The following is a 17,697-nucleotide window of genomic DNA, read 5'->3' on the forward strand; positions in this document are numbered from 1 at the left end:
CGGGTGCTGCTAAAGCACATAGAATAGAGTTGAAACAAGAGAACACCATCAGCCTTCACATCGACAGGAAATGTCTTTATGGATTTACTAAAATGAGAATCCTGGATGGTGTAAATTTAGAAATTAGGATTTTAAAATCTATCGTGTCACCAATGCATCATGTGTTTCCCCTCCGTCCCCTTCTCCCTTTTATGATATCTGTTTATATTGGACCTGTACAATATGAATAATGTAGAGTAACCAATCTCATTACCATGCGCAGATATAGAATACAGATTATTGTATAACATTTGCATAAAATTATGCTTCTTGTTGAAGGAGAGGGAGCGTTTCTTTCTGGAGTTGATTTATTGGGTTCATTTTGATGAGAAAGATTAGGTTTGAGTTACATACAATGGCATGAATGTAAAATGTATGATGCTTTAGTTGGAATTCAACACCTCGAAAAGCGATTTTAAAAGTTTTAGACATATTTTAGTCAGGAGGACTTGAGGAAAATTACACACAAACATTAATTCTCATTAGCACCTTCAAAATGTAATTGTTTCAAAATGCAACGCATGCATATTTTGCGCCTTCTTTTGCATAATATGCTCATTTACAAATCTTCACAGCTGATTTATTCTTCTCATAAAGCAAATGCAACATTTCATGGCTGTTATTGTATTATACACGAAGTAGAGACAGACTAAATGGAAATTTGCTGGAAATGCGGTTTTCAGCTGCGAACAGAAATCTAAACAAGACTTGATTTTTGTCCGGTTATATTCTGTCTGCTTTTCATTTTGTCGTCTGCTGTGCATAAATCAGTAGCATGTTATGTTGATAAAAAACATCATTTTCGTTTAGTTTAGAAAAAACAGCAGCATACTTAAAAAATATATTTCACTGGATGTTTTTGGAGGAAACGATAATATAATCAGGTGGAGTGGCCAAGTGTTTCACTCAGAGGAATAATCCTGTTTGTAACATATAACATAAGGGATTAGCTTCTTTCCAGAAGTCTGTCCTTGCCCAGCTAAGTGGTAAATAGGAGTTCCTCATATATTTTAATAGAGAGTTGTCCTTAGAGCTGGTCAGTGCTTGGTGTTGGCAGGGTGCCTTAGTACCTTCCTCCTGAATAGCTGGTACACTTATATAATATTGTATGCCAGGAAAAAGTGTTGTCAGGATGAGGGAGAACTGTGGGTGGGGTTATACTCATATAATGGTTATATAGGTTTATAGAGAATGTTTGAATTTTTTGGGTGTACACGTTGAGAGGATGAGGCCAGGCAGACGGGTTCTTCTGTAATACTGCCAACCTCTGAAGAGCTCAGAAAGGAAATTGAAATCTGGAGTTTAATGATTCTGATTCCATTTCTAAATCTTTTCATAATTCTTTCTGAGGCAACACCAAATAATTGATACAATATAGTATGTATTTTTATACTGTATATTACTGTATAAAAAAATATGTGCATATATTTTTAAACTGTATGTTGTTCATTGTGTGTCCTTTAAAGGAACAGTTCAGCATAAATTTAAAATTCAGTCAACATTTACTCACCCTCTTGTCATTTCAATCTTGTATGACTTTCTTCTGCATAACACAAAAGATATTTTGAAGAATGTTGTTAATCGAACAACGGCGGTACCCATTGACTTGCATTAGTTTTGTGTCCATACAATAGAAGTCAATGGGTACCTCTGTTGTTTGTTACCAACAATCTTCAACATATCTTCGTTTGTGGCCCGCAGAAGAAGAAAGTCAAATATGTTGGAAATGACAAGAGGTATAGTAAATAATGACAGAATTTTCATTTTGGGTTGAACTATCCCCTTAAAGCAGCTATTTGTAACTTTTGCTTCTCTGTAGCATTTACGGGTTACTTTATGTTCTTATTTATACAGTATGTGTGTTGAAAAACAACTGACATTTCCTGTGAAATCCTGACAACTCAGTTTATACAGTAAATCCCTATTTTAAGCACACTTCAAATATTTATTCTAACTTGAAAAGATATGGATTGCAACTTTAAGTGTAGCACAATACAGTAATAGTGAATGAGCGAGACTTTATAGACCCGTGTGTTTGTTGTGATTTAGTTTAAAAAGCATACTCTTTTCTGTTCTGTTGTTTTAGTAGTATAGCAAACAATCCGAATATTTAGGGATGGATCTCCGTTCACACGGACAGAAAGATGCAGATGTTAAACCAGGAACAGCTCCTGTCATCTAATCATACACATGTTAATTAATTGAGGAACCTTGTAATCGTGCGGGAATCCAACACAGCTTTTTTAAATGCCTCGATCTGATCGTGCGTCAACGTCGGGACCCTCCTGTGACGCTAATTAGAACGAATTAACACCAAAACCCTTGTAAGATAAATACAGGCATTAGCGAACGTACACGTTTCTGGCCACAGTTCAGTCCCCGTGCGCTCTTTGGCCCGTAGGCCTCGTCGTTCTGAACCAGGGGAGTCGTTTAAGGATGAACAGTTTAATTACAGTGCTAATAAGTGTTGCCACAGTCGTTCTAATATTATTCTGGGAGAATACTACCATGTCATTACCCTCCTCCCCCAGAGGAGAGCTTCCTATTAATCATAATGAGGAATTTGTTAGCATGTGGTCATGTCAGTTGGGATCAATTTCTTTTACCTAAGCTTCCTGTGAAGCTGCCAGGCGCTCGGGGCGGAGTGTGGATGGGATCGATTTACAGTCCCGCAGCTATTAGGCCCTGTTTTGTTTTTGTTGTTTTTGTTATTTGATAGCTCATTTGCATCGCCGCAGCAGCTGCCGAATGTACATCGTAGTCGTTTGTTGACCTACTCGCACAGATACCTTCTTTCTTTTCACACTGTACGTGTTGTTTATTTTAGGATGCTGCTCATACTAGTGGCCATATTGCTTGACGATAGATCGATTTGAATTGCTAAAAACAAGATCATTTGCTTAAGTAGTTTATGCAATGAAGCTGTCAGATTGGATAATCACAATCTACACCGGGCGTGGATTTGTCAGAAGCAACGTTGAAGCAAAATGGTTCCCAGCATGCCACAAGATCGAGAAACGTGAATCTAAGAAAAACTGGCGAAATGGAGTGCGTGCATGTCAGGGTTTGTTCTGAAAGCAGTAAGCACATTCGGGTGTAGGTGAGGGAGGCTGTTGGCCAACTGTTGCTAGATGGATTTGGTGTCAGTTTGATGAGGTTAGGTCTGAGGTTTCACTTTTTCAACTAAAGGCCGCCTCACACTTTCCACTGGCACATTCATATGCAAATAGTGGCTGATAGAGGGTAAGAGCTAAGCAGATAGAACAGGGCACGGACACAGAGAGTGAGAGAGAGAGACATGTGAAAGGTCACAACAGTGAAAACATAGAGAGAATCTTTATAAAAATGGATTTGGTGTGGAGCTGCTGTTATAAATATCTGGCTGCCATTTGAGTGGGAGAGAGAGTGACGTTAAAATGAGAAATGAGGTTGTATTAAAGGTGCTGTCTGTAATTAATATTTTCATGGATCTATTAACAGAAATGGAATATAAATATACACAAAAATGTCTTCAGTATAATATAAAGACCTGAAGCTTTATGTTTTTATTACCTTGGAATGAGCTATTTCTATCTACACCGTTGGTCCTCTTGCATGAGATTCGTCATGTTGTTTCTACTGCAGCCCTAGACGAATAAACTACTCTACAGAGTGCGTTTCATAAATATGTTATCTCCTTTAGCTAAGAAGCGAAGATTTTATGACATCATAGTTCTGTGTCAGCCACTGTTGTGCTTTGAAAGGGGGAGAGTGAGGCGTTGGTTGCAATTCGTAACCTCCCCACTAGATGCCAACAAATTTCAGACACTGGACCTTTAATCAAGAAAATAAGGAATATAGCTATACACAAGCTTTTGTGTGGTTCTAAAGTTTCTAAAGATGTTATTTATACATGCATATATGTATATAAACCGTACATATACTATTCACTTTTTTATATTGTTATAATTATTGTACAAAAATTATAGTTTTTCCATTAAACTATTAAATTTACCGAATTCTTAGACAATTTCAGTCTTGTGTGAGCTTTGCATCAAAGCAGTATTTGTATGACATAGTAGAACCCTACAGTATAGTATGTAAAGCATACAATATTGGTCACTATGTTGGCAAATCAACACAGTGATTTAAAAAGAGACATTATCATAAACTTTCACCAATGAATGCAGCAAGACTGAAAATGGGATGTTATGCTTTTATAATTTTGTAAAAATATTTTTCTCCCCTTTAATCGAATTGAGTGGCCTCATGGCACCAGTTGTAATAGTGTTTCATAAAGAAGCACATCTCATAGTTTAAGAATAGCCACATGTTAGATCAGCCTGATCACATTAATCACAATCAATAAGCTAGCATGAAATTAACTGTCATCCGTGCGCAAAAACCAATCAGATCGGCCCATCAACTCGCGCACTTAAAAGGTCGCAATGTGATAGGCTTTCATTAGGATTATTGCCATTTCATTTCCATAGAATTATCTCGAGCAGGCATAATGAAATGAGATGTGCTGCTCGGATGAACAGAAATACAAACATCCAGCCATTGACAGCCATCAGACACGGGTCCCTGAGATGTCTCACTTTATTTCTCTCTACCTCTTTCGAAACACAATAAAACCTGAACTGAGAAAACCTCTAATGGCGGTTCCATATTTCCCCATCCGTCTCAGCAAAAATATACCCAATTTATACATTTGATATCCATTTTTCATGGATTTAAAGAATATATAAGATGTAAATTGGTGTTTTTTTGTGAAGCAGACAGATCAGCTGAATTTGCAGTGTGTGGTGCTGAGTGGACTATAGCAGGCAGGCAGGCATTGTAGGCTGCTGTAATTTCCCAGGTGTGCTGCACAGATGGGTCATGAGCTTTATCACACAGTTAACCTGCACTGACTCAGCTGAAGCTGGTTCGAGCTTCCTGAATGTGTGAACGCACAAGCTACACGTCTACTGTAAAACAAGCACGGCAGTCTGTACGTGCTGAGGGAATAGGAGGGCTGTGGGGTCAGGAAGGTTGTAAGTTCATGTTGTCAAAACATGGAACATGTAGTGTCCAAGACTAACTAAACGTTTTTTCCTTGTGAAAAATGTAATTCAAAAATATTATAAATATTTTTTCGGCATATATTCTTGAAGCGAATCCTGTGAAACCTAAACTACTTGCCTGCAGTAGTTCACGTACAAGCAGAAATAATACTGTTGAGCTCGCAAAATGACTCAAAAATTGTGTTTTGATTTAGATCATCAGTCAAATGTGTCTCCATTTTATATTGATTCAGTTGTAAGATGATCATATAATGACCCATAATGTTGATTTAACAGACTGCTGTTGGTTTACATTCGAGCCACCTGGGTCCGTCCTGCACAGGTTTATCCACGCATGGCTCTCTGTTATATTCCACTGCTCACATGAAAGGATTTCATTCACCCCCTCATTTTAATTACCAGTGTACTAATTACATCAAATCACTGACATCTTTATCTGATACAGCAGAGACTTCAAAGACTAAGCGTCAGTCTAAAGGTCTGTGTTCAGGGAAGAAAACGTTCAACAAGATCACCATCCTCACGTTCAGCCTTGTTCCCCAGCTGGGATTATGTGTTGACCGAACATTTTTGACTGTTTATTTATCGTTTCTCTCTTTCTATTTGCAGTACAACAGTGAAAACATGTTCATGAGTATGCCAGAGACCAGCCAGGACTTTGTGCCAGGGAACCAGGTGGGTTAATTACTGCTCACTCCTTTTGTTTTAAGTCGTAATTAAACAAATTTAAGCCGGCACGTCGCAAATTAGAGCCGCTATCAGTCGCCACCATAATCAGGGGCTATTATAACATGTAAACAAAGCGTTTAAGGCTTTGTTCCGGCTTAATGAAATGAAGCTTTAATGCATATTGTCGTAGCCTTTCATTTCCTGCATTTACACATTCATTAAAAACAAACTACACATCACGGAACAGACAGCAAACAAGGTCTATAAAAGGCAGAATGTGCAGCCCCTGAGCCACACTCCTCCAGTTAAGGTCATTACTTACCGGTTTATTTTAGGATACTTTAGCTTGTTTTATATCTGAACAACCAACATAAAAGCCGGTGACACCGCTAGAAAGTTCAGCAGATAGATGTTTAAAGATGGCTCTGTCTTTCTAAGAAAAAGCCTAGCTTGTTTAAATATTTAAAGTGAAACATGGAAGTCAGTGCATTGAGGTCAAGGGTGAACATGCCTGCTGGAGGAAAGCAGGTTGTCTTAAAGGACCTTTAACATGTTTGCCTAATGAATTAAGGCTAGAGATTAATTAGCGCCCCTCAGGACACCTGACAATGAATTTGGCAGGCGGGCGGTTTTACCATAGATCATGTGCATGTATGTTTAGGCAAAACACTACTTGTAAGGCATCACAAGAAAAAGAGGATAGAATAGAGTCCCTGTAAATTATTTCTCAAAAACAAGCAAAAGAAGTTACAAGTAAATGACATTACAAGCAAGTTAAAAGTATTATTTTCACAACCAATTGAACAGATATTTCATTAAAAAAAATCAAATATTTATATAAATTATTATGAATATAAATAAAATATGAATAGTTAAAATATCAGCCACTAACCAGACCAATCAACAAACACAGACTTGAAGTTCACATCGGGCCTGGCAAGTGCGTGCAATGAAACGTCTATAAATAATGTTGCTGATCCATTAAAATATTTCCTTCCTGCTTCTGTCATGGGCTGTTTGGGTTTTGCCTATTTTTATAAAATCATTGATCTGAACTATGTGCTTGTATTCCATGAAATTTATCCGAGCTACGCTTTGACATTTCAAAACCTCAAATACAACCACACACAATAGGATTTGGAGATATTATACAAGAACTTGTCTGCAAAGTGCCTTACCGCATACAATCAGAGCCCTGAATTCAATCTGTTTTGCGGATCACAGAGTTTGGCCTTTAATGTTATATACTGTGAAACAGCTCTCGCTCGAGAATAACTCCCCCTTCCTCTCTCACTTTACAAGTCATAGAAGTGTTATGAATAATTATTCCATTTGCAAAAGTAAATTTAATAATGAAACACGTTTAAAAAAGCTGTCCATATGGGTTGGCAACCTGCTTCAAACTTCTCCTGTCTTATGGTTTGACATTAGTAACGTTTAACAGGTCTCAGTTCTGCAGAAACGTGTGAAGGTGCAATTCACACCTTCCTCACGCATGTCGAAAACTGTATATTTAAATCTAATTGTGAACACATTCGCAGCAGTTTGACAAAGTTGCGGCTCTTTATTAACTGGCAGAAGTTTGTCGGGCGAAGACCTGCCATTTACATCATCTGCAAAAATGTTCCACTTATTAATGTCGAATCGCATGTGTTTTATGCTCGCCATGTGACAATTTTATGTGGTTCCCTCCACTTCTAAAAGCTCTTAGATAAGCGTTTACAGTGGATTGCTATATAGAGAATCAGAAGGTATTAATGCGTAACCTCTAGGCTGTAGAAGCCTGGTAGTGTTATTGCTCTCAATAGTAAGAGGAAGAATAAATAAAAGATATACGAGTCATGTATTATTCAACGCTCAGTAGCAAATGCATTCAAGAGAATGTAAAGAAAAGTGCACTAAATTACAGGTCACTAGTTTGTTTCATGAGTTGATACGGCTTTAAACAGGAATGGCTGCATACTGCCTTATTCTGCCGCCCATTTCACGGCCAGAAATTTATTTCAAATTTGCTTTCTGGATTGTAAGCTCTGGTCAGTATGCTCACGCTGCATGTTTGCTGCAGATTTAATGCAGATGAAAGATACATTGTCAATGGAAAGCTGTGCAGCACTCCAGAAAGCATGGCAAATTGATGAAAGTTAAATAGTATTGCATGTGCTGTCAATTCTTGTTTCCCTACTGTGTTGGTTGACCCCATGGCCTTGTATCCCTCTGTAGTTTCGTGTACCTGCCAGTCCCAGCCAGACACAGCACGGCAACAAACAGGCCACTCACTGGAAAAGAGAGAACCACAACCACACGGACGGCCAACGTCTGACATGGGTAAATAGCTCCGCGCCAGACGAAAAAGATCTGTTTGTGATTCATCTGTACTGTGCTTACGTCTGTTTTAAGACTTATGTGTTTCCCTGCATCTTGCACTCCATTGTTGTGCGTTCTTTTGCCTGTGAATTCCACCTTCAAGTCACATTAATGAATAGGATTGCTACAGCTTTTGGAGCTTGAGTGAAATACTCCTTATATGTATCCCTTGAAGTGTTTAGTGTTGTGACATGCTGTACTGTGGTACGTTTAAAACTATTTTTACATTTGCATCAGCTCATTAACCTTTTTACTGTCAATGAATTTATTGAGAATACACATAAAATGCACAATCCAAACTAACGTGTTCATTCATCAATGCTTTAAAATAAATAACAATAAAATAAGCGACTTGGCAGATTTTTGCTCTCCAAAAAAAATCACTTTAGAGTCTTTTTCCTGCATTCTTTATATTTCTAATAAACTGATGTGTGTAAATTGTGAACTTTTAAAGGAAACTTAAGTGTTCCACTGAAAGAACAGTTTTATTTAAAAGGTTATTTATTTAAAAGTTGAATACAGTACAAATTTAAAGCTAAGATTAGTGCGCTTTTAAGGTTTGTTTTTTTCTACAAAAACAGAAACATTTTTAATTTTTTGGATAGTGCCAAAAGGTTATAACCTACATTTAAAAAGACTTTAACATAGTTGTTAAATAAACATGTTAATTCTAAAATAAGTTTTACATGCATTGAAGTCTAGCATAAATAGTGCAGTCAGTCTCTACAGAACAGTCAACGAGTATATTATACATCAATCTACTTCCTTTTGTCGTTGTTCTGCGGTCTCTATTTTGTGCAGTTTTTTACTTCCTCCCATTTTGTTCTCTCTCTCTCTTTCTTTCTTTATCTTTCTTTACCTTCCTCTCTCCACGTTTCTCTCTGTTGGGAACAGGTAATTACTTTTATTGGCAACAACAGTTGAATTCACCTTGACCTCAGTGTGTGGTGCGCAGCCAGCAAGCTTTCTCTTGCTTTTAAACACACATTAACTGAATTTGACTGAAGTGTACCCATGTGCCTATTTTAAACTTCACACTCGGGAAGCTAAAGCTAAACCTCAAAACCATCCTCAGCTCCAGCACTGAAGGCAAACATTTTATGCCGAAGTCTGTCTTTTAATCTGCTTTATAATACGAAGGATATCTTTAAATCAGACAGGGCAATTTCACCAGTTAGGGAGAAGTTTTGGTCTTGTCTCAGAAACCAGGAGGAGGTTTCCTTTCAGATAGAAAAAGGAGCATCGTCGATCGTGTTTGCAGGGATTTAACTTGGATTTTTGTAGTGGAGACATCTTGATGTGATTGTGATCCTGGTGCACAAGATCCGAGACTGACCAAAAGTAAAGAGAAAGCATTGTCGCAAAACCACATAAAATCACTTGATGAGGACTGCTTTCTGTTTTGTCTAGAGATATTTCGAGATTGAAACCAGACATTTTAGTGGGACGTTTGAATGGCTCGTTAATCTGCTTTATAATTGGTTGCAGGTGGTATTGGGGGAGGAGAAATCTAATTCTAGAGAGTCTGATTGGACAAAAATGTGTTCAGTGCATGACAAGTCACAAATTTTTTTGTAATACTTTTCCAGAGGAGGAATTGAATTTTAAATGTGTACATTGTGCGATTTTTTTGTGGTTGGATAAGGTATTTAAAAACTGAGCTGGTGACCATGAGACTATTGTAAAGAAAATGAACATGTTAAAATTGTGTTTAAAGCTGCAGTCTGTAACTTGTTTTGGTTGGAAAGAAATACAAATCAGCTACTGTGCAACTTTACTCAGATTTGCACAAGTAAACTAATAATAATGATTTATTATGTGAGCTGTCGGGTGAGATTTTACAGTAAACATCAGTTTGAGATAATTTGATAATTCAACCCATGTAAACATGTAAAGTGTCTTTCAGTTTTATGTCTCAAACAGGGTTTGCCATAGAGAGGCAAAAGTAACGGATTGCAGCTTTATAAACTAGCGCTAATCTCACGGTCGAAATCTCTGGCTGTTTGCCATCACAACCCTCCTGTTCGCCCAACAACACTTTTAAAAACCTCATAGCTACTTAAAGTGAGAAAACATGATACCGTTCTCCATCCAAACAACCCAGAGATCTGTTTCTCCCTATTAGACATAACAATAATAACAGCCCTGCAAATCTCAAATCAACGAGATGTTAAAATACACAGAGCATTTGCAGAACAGAGCGGGTCTGCTGTCTGTCTGCTCACAGGTTCCTCGCTATCTCACCATCTCTCGTCCTCCCTCTTCCAACCCAAACCATGTGTTTCTTGGCTTTTAAATAAAAGCCACATTTATTAGCCCAAAATGGTGGAGTGCTGAGCACATGTTGGCCCACAAGCGCTCTGTAGTTTATTTATTTTAATGCAGCAGCAAGATGAAGTGGTGTGTGCCAGCGATGCTAGATAAAGCCGACTACAGCATACACACACCGATCACTAAAAATATACACAGTTCTCATATTTCTGAACCCGCCTCAAAGGCACTGCTTCAGCGAGGAGTGAAAGCGCTCACTTTGACTCGCAGTGCAAGCAATATTCGTTAAACAGCCGTTTTTTTTTGCGCAAATTTGATAAGAGCGATGTTTAATATTTCACTGAGCTTTTGGGCGCCCGGTCCGTGTAATAGAATATGCGATCAAAGCGTATGTATACATATGCTCATGCAGAAATTTTTGTTTGTTTCTAAACAGAATGTATTTGCATAGTGGGATGGTTTGACGTGCATATGTGATGGGGATGCTGTCAGATTGTTGTGATGGTTTATATACTGTAGAGGTGCTGGTGGAGGAGTCTCCATCCCTCTCCCCTCCCCCCAGATGTTGCAGAACTCTTGGGGGACCAGCAGAAAGCTGTGCATTTTAAACACGCATAAACTAACCTTGCACTCTCCCCCTGGGACTGAAGAGGCCCGTTCTTACTTGTGTTTTTAGTGTATTTCAGATATAGAAAAAAAACATTCTCTTGAGCCAAACTAAAGTACTGTACAAATACGACATATTGAGAGAACGTTATGCCAGGTTTTGCTGCCCGAGTTTTGGGCTGAAATCATCTAGGGTTGTTTCTCCCGTAATATGCATTATTCAGACAAATTGCATATTCATGCATGCATAAGCCTTAAGCTCCTCAAAAGCATCTATGCAGCGCTTCTGGACAGGGAGTGGTCGCTCCTGGACCGCACTACTGTGGTTTTGATCCCAATCTGTATATTAGAGACTCAGGGGTGTGCGTTTTCTCTGATGTCACGGCTCGGGTCAGTCAAGTAGACAGGGAAGCTTCACACGCCCTCCTGTCACCCCCATTAGACAAAGTAAAAACCTCCTCCGAAATGCTTGACCTTGATGGTTGCACAAGACAGACAAGCCCTTCTCCATTTATCCAGAAGCTCTCAACAGTAATCGGCAGCTCAGCAGGTTCGAGGTTGTTTTGGGGGCCCAGCCAAAGAATGTAGCATTCAAATGATCACCGCCCCTGGGTCCCAGAGGTATTCATTACAGGCTGAATTGCTTTCCTTGCCTCTCTCTCGCAATCTCAGCCTAGATGGCAAATGAAAAGACGGGTGGAAAAAAATGGGGCACCTTATTAAGTTTAACTACTGTAGCATTTAACCTGACATCTTCATTATTCAGAATTACATTATGAAAAAGCCGCCTCATCCGCGGGCACAGGTTACCGTTGTTTACGCTTCCTTTTGCTCTGCTTTGGCAATTTAATTGGCGGAAGGGCAACGCAACATGTCGGAGCGCCCCTTGTGCCGCACGGTACACTGGGTAATGATCCACAACCCATCCAGGAGTGATTATTTAAATACACATCAAAAACGGATTTGCAAATCGTATTAAAACAATAATCAAGATCATTAGTCATAAAAGTTACATTTTTCATAGTTAATGCAACAATGGTGTGTATCTCTTATCTGAAAAGTGCACGTTTTCTCAACCACCTCATTCAGAGTCATATCTCAGTTTTGCGTGCGTTTCTTATATAATGACTGCCTGTCAAGATGCAAGGCTAATCGACAATCTCCACTGAAATTTAATGCGTAATTTCTGCTAGTGAAGCATTTCTGCCACTCATCGCAACACATGTTAAAAACACAAGTGTTCATATCGTTCCATTCTGTCTCATTTCTTTTCTTATTTTGAGTGTCGACTACATCAGATACTGATGACGGTTCACCCATTTCACGCTTTTCTCTCTCTGCTGTGAGGCTTTGATTGACTGCTGACTGTGATGTCGTCCATAGACAATGATTCCATACAGCACATCATGACCATCATCAGTAATTGATAGTAGATTTAAATGACTCTCCTGCTCATTTGCCATTCATCTCTCAGCAGTCCCATTACCCTTGTGCTATTTGACAGGCAATCACCTCGCTGCAAGATTTGTTGTCCGGTTGGAATGATGTCACACGAAATGGGCTAGGACCGGCACATTGTGCATTTTAGAAGTTGTTGTTTTGCCTGCCTCACAAAAACGGTTGCGTGTGTCGCAATGGGGGTTGTTGGGAAACTATGTGTCAACCAAATTCTGAAGAATCAAAAGTGAGGTGAGAAATGTTATTTTTGTCCCCTTTATTTTTCAACAGAAAGCTCAACGTTTAGAGAAAAGCGCACACTATTTGGTTGTCAATCTAAATTAGGGGTTAAATGTGATCTGAAGGTAATTCTATTATGAACAGTAAACACTGGACTGGAATGTAGAGATGCAGTATGGGTCATTTTTCACATTCTCGACTCTCGACTCGACTCTTAGATTCGGTTCTTATTAAGTTATTGAAATCGGCTTTTTGTGACCATGTTTTTTTTAGCTTGATACAAAAATATTTCAATTACCACAGACACGACTATGGAAAGATAAACGAAGCATGTTTAAATGTCTCATCTTCAGCTGTTGGAATTGGAAAAAATGAATAACTGACTCATAGTGCAAAATTGCTTTATTCAGGTAGAAAATGTATTTATTCAGACAATCTGGAACGTTTTTGCAGTTGGATGTTAAAGAAGTAGATGGTGTTTTCAGATGGCACAATGGTTTGGTGCGTTTATACTCACTGTGTTTTAAGTCTATAAAAGGAACGCACGTTTTGCATTACTCTTAATTTTTGTACATTTTGTACCTTTTTGTCAGAGCCGCACACCACAGCACAGGGTTTGTGATTTCCTGTGTCGTCTTTCTTTGCTGCTTGTTTATACATCACAGTGTCACCCAAAAGAAAGTGCAAAAACATGGAAAAAGAACGACAAAGAAACATTACAAATAACCTTATGATTCAGCCTTGACTTGAAGTCATTTATCTCTCAACTATTTTTTTCACCTTTTTGATTGTATTTAAATGTCAATAATTGCAAGAAATAAGTACATTATTTGCATTTATCAAAAGCAATACAGTCAAACAGTCATCTTTTTTTATGTGATTTTTTTTTTTTTTCTTTGGCAGTCAAATCATTTCTCTATGGGCTTTACTGTATGAATTATGCCAGCATATTTCCCACAAACAAACGCAGACATCTGTGAAGCACAACACAATCAAATATGCAAATGAGCATGATACATTGGCTTTTAGAGGCAGAAGTAGGAAGCTCATTAAAACGATTATTGCAATCCTTAAAAGTAACAGTTGGACCGTTATTTGAGTTGAGCTTGAATTTGGAAGCAATTTCATACCTAATTGCCTGTAGTTGGCTGTCTGACAGGTTCATTTAGTTTGCTGCAAATAAAAGCTATGTATTAGAGATAATAAAGCAGGCAAAAAGAAGAGCCCCTTTGAAGGTAAAAAAAAGAGGAATCATATGAGTCATTTCGAGTTGAATCGGAGGCGAATTTGCCGTTCTCTTTTTCTCGTGAAGTGTTGTGCTCTTAGACTTGAATTTAAACTACGGTTTTGGGGGAGGGTACGGCTTCATATGTTCTCTGGTGTAGATAATAAACTTCATACATGCAATTGCGATCCACTCTCACAGCCTGCAGATATCTGTATATGTATATTTCTTCCACAGTATTTTACTCCAGGGGAGTGTTTACAGAATAATTCATGATTTTGCTTGGATTTGTACAGCCTTTCATCTGCTTATCTGCTTTACATCTTTTCATCACAGTCTAAACTGACAAGGGCCAGAGGAGGGTGTACTGTACTACAGAAGCCAAAGCAAAACTTCACAGTCAAACCAAAGGGACCGTTCAGCTTCATAAAAGCAGCCTTTTGGTGTAGTTTAATGAGATTGATTGACCATTTGCATATCATTTTACTTCCTCAAGTGCTCAAAATGCATCACTGTAACGTGTAAGGTGCTATGCCGTACTTTATTCAGTATTTCATTTGTTCTGTTTATATAGTTGGGATGAGTTTCTTTTCTGTTATTGATACAGTGTGAATCATAGCCACCGCTGCACGGCTTCAGCTGCAAAATATAGAACATCAAAGACTGTCGGTTTTTAGCGAGACTGCAGCAGAGATTTTTTGTTCATGTCATAACCCACCTTATTCTCTTATTTATAAGTATCAAATGGACAGCCTGTCCTTGTTCTTGCCTGCGGTTAACCCCCCATTGTGCCGTATTTCAAACTAACTGTTTGCAAAAGCCTTTTCATACTGCCATTGGAGACACTCCACAAGACCTGTGCATTTCACCCTCATTTGCTTTTAAAGTTATAATGCACCATTTTTATCAGGGTGTTTTACTTACAAATACATGTTCTTAAATGATAGCAGAATGAAATGAAATAAAATAAATATAATTGTGATTTTGTTCATGAGTATGCAGCCATCTAACTGTACATAAGGTGCATCGGTGTTGCATGAGTAACCTTTCTGTTCTGTTTCTCTGTTTAAATCAGCAGTCCTATCCAGTGCCCAGTCTTGGGGACGAAGACTTCAACATCCCCCCTATCACTCCTCCCGAACACATGCTTGCACACTTGCCCGAATCTGAGTACCATACTCTTTGCCCCCCTGTCTCCCAGAATGGACTGCACCCCTTTCACCTGCAAGGAATGGACCTGACTGGCATGTCAGTCCCCAACATGTTGGGCCAAGATGGAGGCCTGCTCACCAACTCCCTCTCAGTGGTGAGTACCTCTGTGTTTTTTTCTGGCTGGACCCGAAGCATTGGGGAATATTATTCTGATATAAAACGGGTGAGAAAATAAATATTAGTTAAAATGTGATCAAGCAAGGGCTATGACACGTTTTAGTGAGCACTCGGTTAAGTTAAATTACAGGTCGACCTAACATGCCTGCAGTCATGTTTACACTTGCAGTGTGTACCGATGATTTGATGACTAATGGTCCGAAAAGAAGGTGACTATAAATAATACGCAAACAAATGCCAAGAACAAAAGAAAGCTACACAAAAATCGACCTATTACTTTTGATTTCATTTTTGAAGCAATATAAAACAACAAATAATGGCAATTTAATGTTTATATTGAGTGGAATATAAATATAATATTATTAGATTGTGTCAAGTAAAAGTTGTTTCATAAACCGTAAAGCCATAAATTGTCTAAACATGACATGGAACTAGAACATGAATCAAAATAGTATCTGAAAACCCAAAACCATATTGGGGACATTCCCTCCTCATTTCAGGAGTAAGCACGCCACTGGTATGGAAATAGCTGTTATTCAACTTGACCAAGAATACAGAGTTTCTTTCTTTGTGGAAGAAAATGGCATTGTGAGATTGACGTCTTGCAGCGGAAAAAAGACCAGTGCACCCGCTCTCCTTTGAGATGTCGCTAATGCATTTCTCATGACGGAATTACGCAACACCAAAGTCGTTCAGTGCACAAACAAGTATTTAATTGACACAAATGAAATACCTCAACAGAGATTATAAGAGGCTGAAGCGACATATAGAATGATTGAGATAGCGCACAGCAAATGAGAGCTAATGTGATTTAATGCACAGTGAAACAATGCCAAATTCCCGTTGGATTAAGTTAATTAAATATAAATTAGCATCAAGGCACTCTTCCTAATGCATTCTTGCCATATAGCTGTACTACATAGTTGAGCAGAAAATGCACTTTTGAAGCTTGGAGAAAAATAAAAGAGAAGGATTACTACAACCATGTATCAATTAATTATTTGATTTAAATTCATAAAAGATGATTATAAATTGTTTTTTGGCTCCAAGTTATTTTTTATTATTTTATCAATAATAATTAAACCCATGTTAAGTACCTTACCTTATCTTTTTAAAATACTGTCCAAATCATTGTCACTTCTGAAGAAATGAAACCCAAACCTTAAATTTTGGTTAGGTGCAAGTAACCTCATTATGTGATTATGATACATATCTGGCGCTGGTGATGTGACTAACTGTGGTTAGAGATGGATGGGAGATGTGCTGCTAATCTGAGGTTTGAGTCAAACTGAAACTTCACTTCTTCATCTCTCACCTTTTGTTTTCCACACACTCCATGTTCACGGCTGAACCAAAATATTGAGTGTTAATTTCGTGCGTGTTAAACCCCTGAACGGTCCTGCTTTTTTTTACCTTTGTTACACCATTATTAAGACTGCACAAATTATTTATTCATTTTTCAAAATGAAAAAATAATGGTAAAATAACAATTGCCACACTGTCCGCAACGGAAATAATAGTACAGTTCTTTCTAGAAACACATTAATGTTCCGTCATAGATAGTGCCCCTCTAAAACTTTAGCTTACAGAAGACAAAGAAAAATGCATACGGGTGGTTAAAAAACACGGAACGACATACGAAAAGATATTGAGATTCACAAAGGCATTTGTTCTTTTCACCTTAATGTTCTCAGTGCTCGGAGAACATCCATTTAGAGCGGCTATGAATTATGGTTGCCAGGCAACGGGACAGAGAGCTTGTAGCTGCAGTGGAGAATGAAAGAGCTAGCTGATGGAATTAATTTTCTCTCTGCATTAGCCTGTTGGAGCTGCCTTCTCTGCCGGAACATAGAGTGCATTTATGTGTCTCTTACATTTTGCATTCATTTTATAGGTCTCCCAGCTTGCATTGTTTAGGGATAGTCGAGCGCTTTAAAAAGTATTAGATTAAAAGGAAAATTATCTCCTAAGGTTGCCCCTCCTCATTGCATTAAAAAGAATGGAAATAAATGTAATAGAATAGCCAAATGGATCTCCCGGTCCTGAGAAATGGGGAAGGGCTCTTCGGTGCCGAACAGAATCTGCCTGCTTTTTAAACATCATAATGTGAGAGATGAGATTTTATCAGGACGTTCTGATGATTTCGGTGATTCGCGTAAAACGCGACTAATTTATTGGAAATGCTCAGGTCGGTTTGCTTTCCAGAAAACCGCACGTCCGCTTAAATAAGCACAAGTTGATGTGTGTAAAATGTGCAAATCTAAACAGAGCTGACAAAGGAGGAGAGAGAGAGAGAGAGAGAGAGAGAGAGCAGTAAACAGCAGTCACATCGTCCATCATCACAGCAAAAGCCACTAAATCCTCATCCAGCAGTGGCCTAAATAAAAAAAAAGAAACCGTAATGGACATAAATCTCCATTTATTGTGAATTCGCTGCAAAGCCTTCAGTTTACAGCACTTTGCTGCGCA

At 38.4% G+C, this 17,697-nt stretch overlaps 1 protein-coding gene across 4 annotated transcripts in view; it reads left to right on the forward strand.

Moving 5' to 3' along the window:
• tox (thymocyte selection-associated high mobility group box) overlaps positions 1–17,697 on the forward strand; it is a 57,363-nt gene that overhangs the window by 27,391 nt on the left and 12,275 nt on the right. For 3 of the 4 annotated variants that reach the window (XM_056744524.1, XM_056744522.1, XM_056744520.1), the window contains 3 exons: positions 5,697–5,762; positions 7,977–8,081; positions 14,975–15,205. In XM_056744524.1, coding sequence (XP_056600502.1) covers positions 5,712–5,762; positions 7,977–8,081; positions 14,975–15,205 — 387 coding nt within the window. In that variant the 5' untranslated portion in view covers positions 5,697–5,711. The remainder of the gene's footprint in view (positions 1–5,696; positions 5,763–7,976; positions 8,082–14,974; positions 15,206–17,697) is intronic. The other variant, XM_056744521.1, reaches the window with a different exon arrangement.

This window comes from Triplophysa dalaica, chromosome 3 (genome assembly GCF_015846415.1).
Source record: "Triplophysa dalaica isolate WHDGS20190420 chromosome 3, ASM1584641v1, whole genome shotgun sequence".
Lineage (NCBI taxonomy): Eukaryota > Metazoa > Chordata > Actinopteri > Cypriniformes > Nemacheilidae > Triplophysa > Triplophysa dalaica.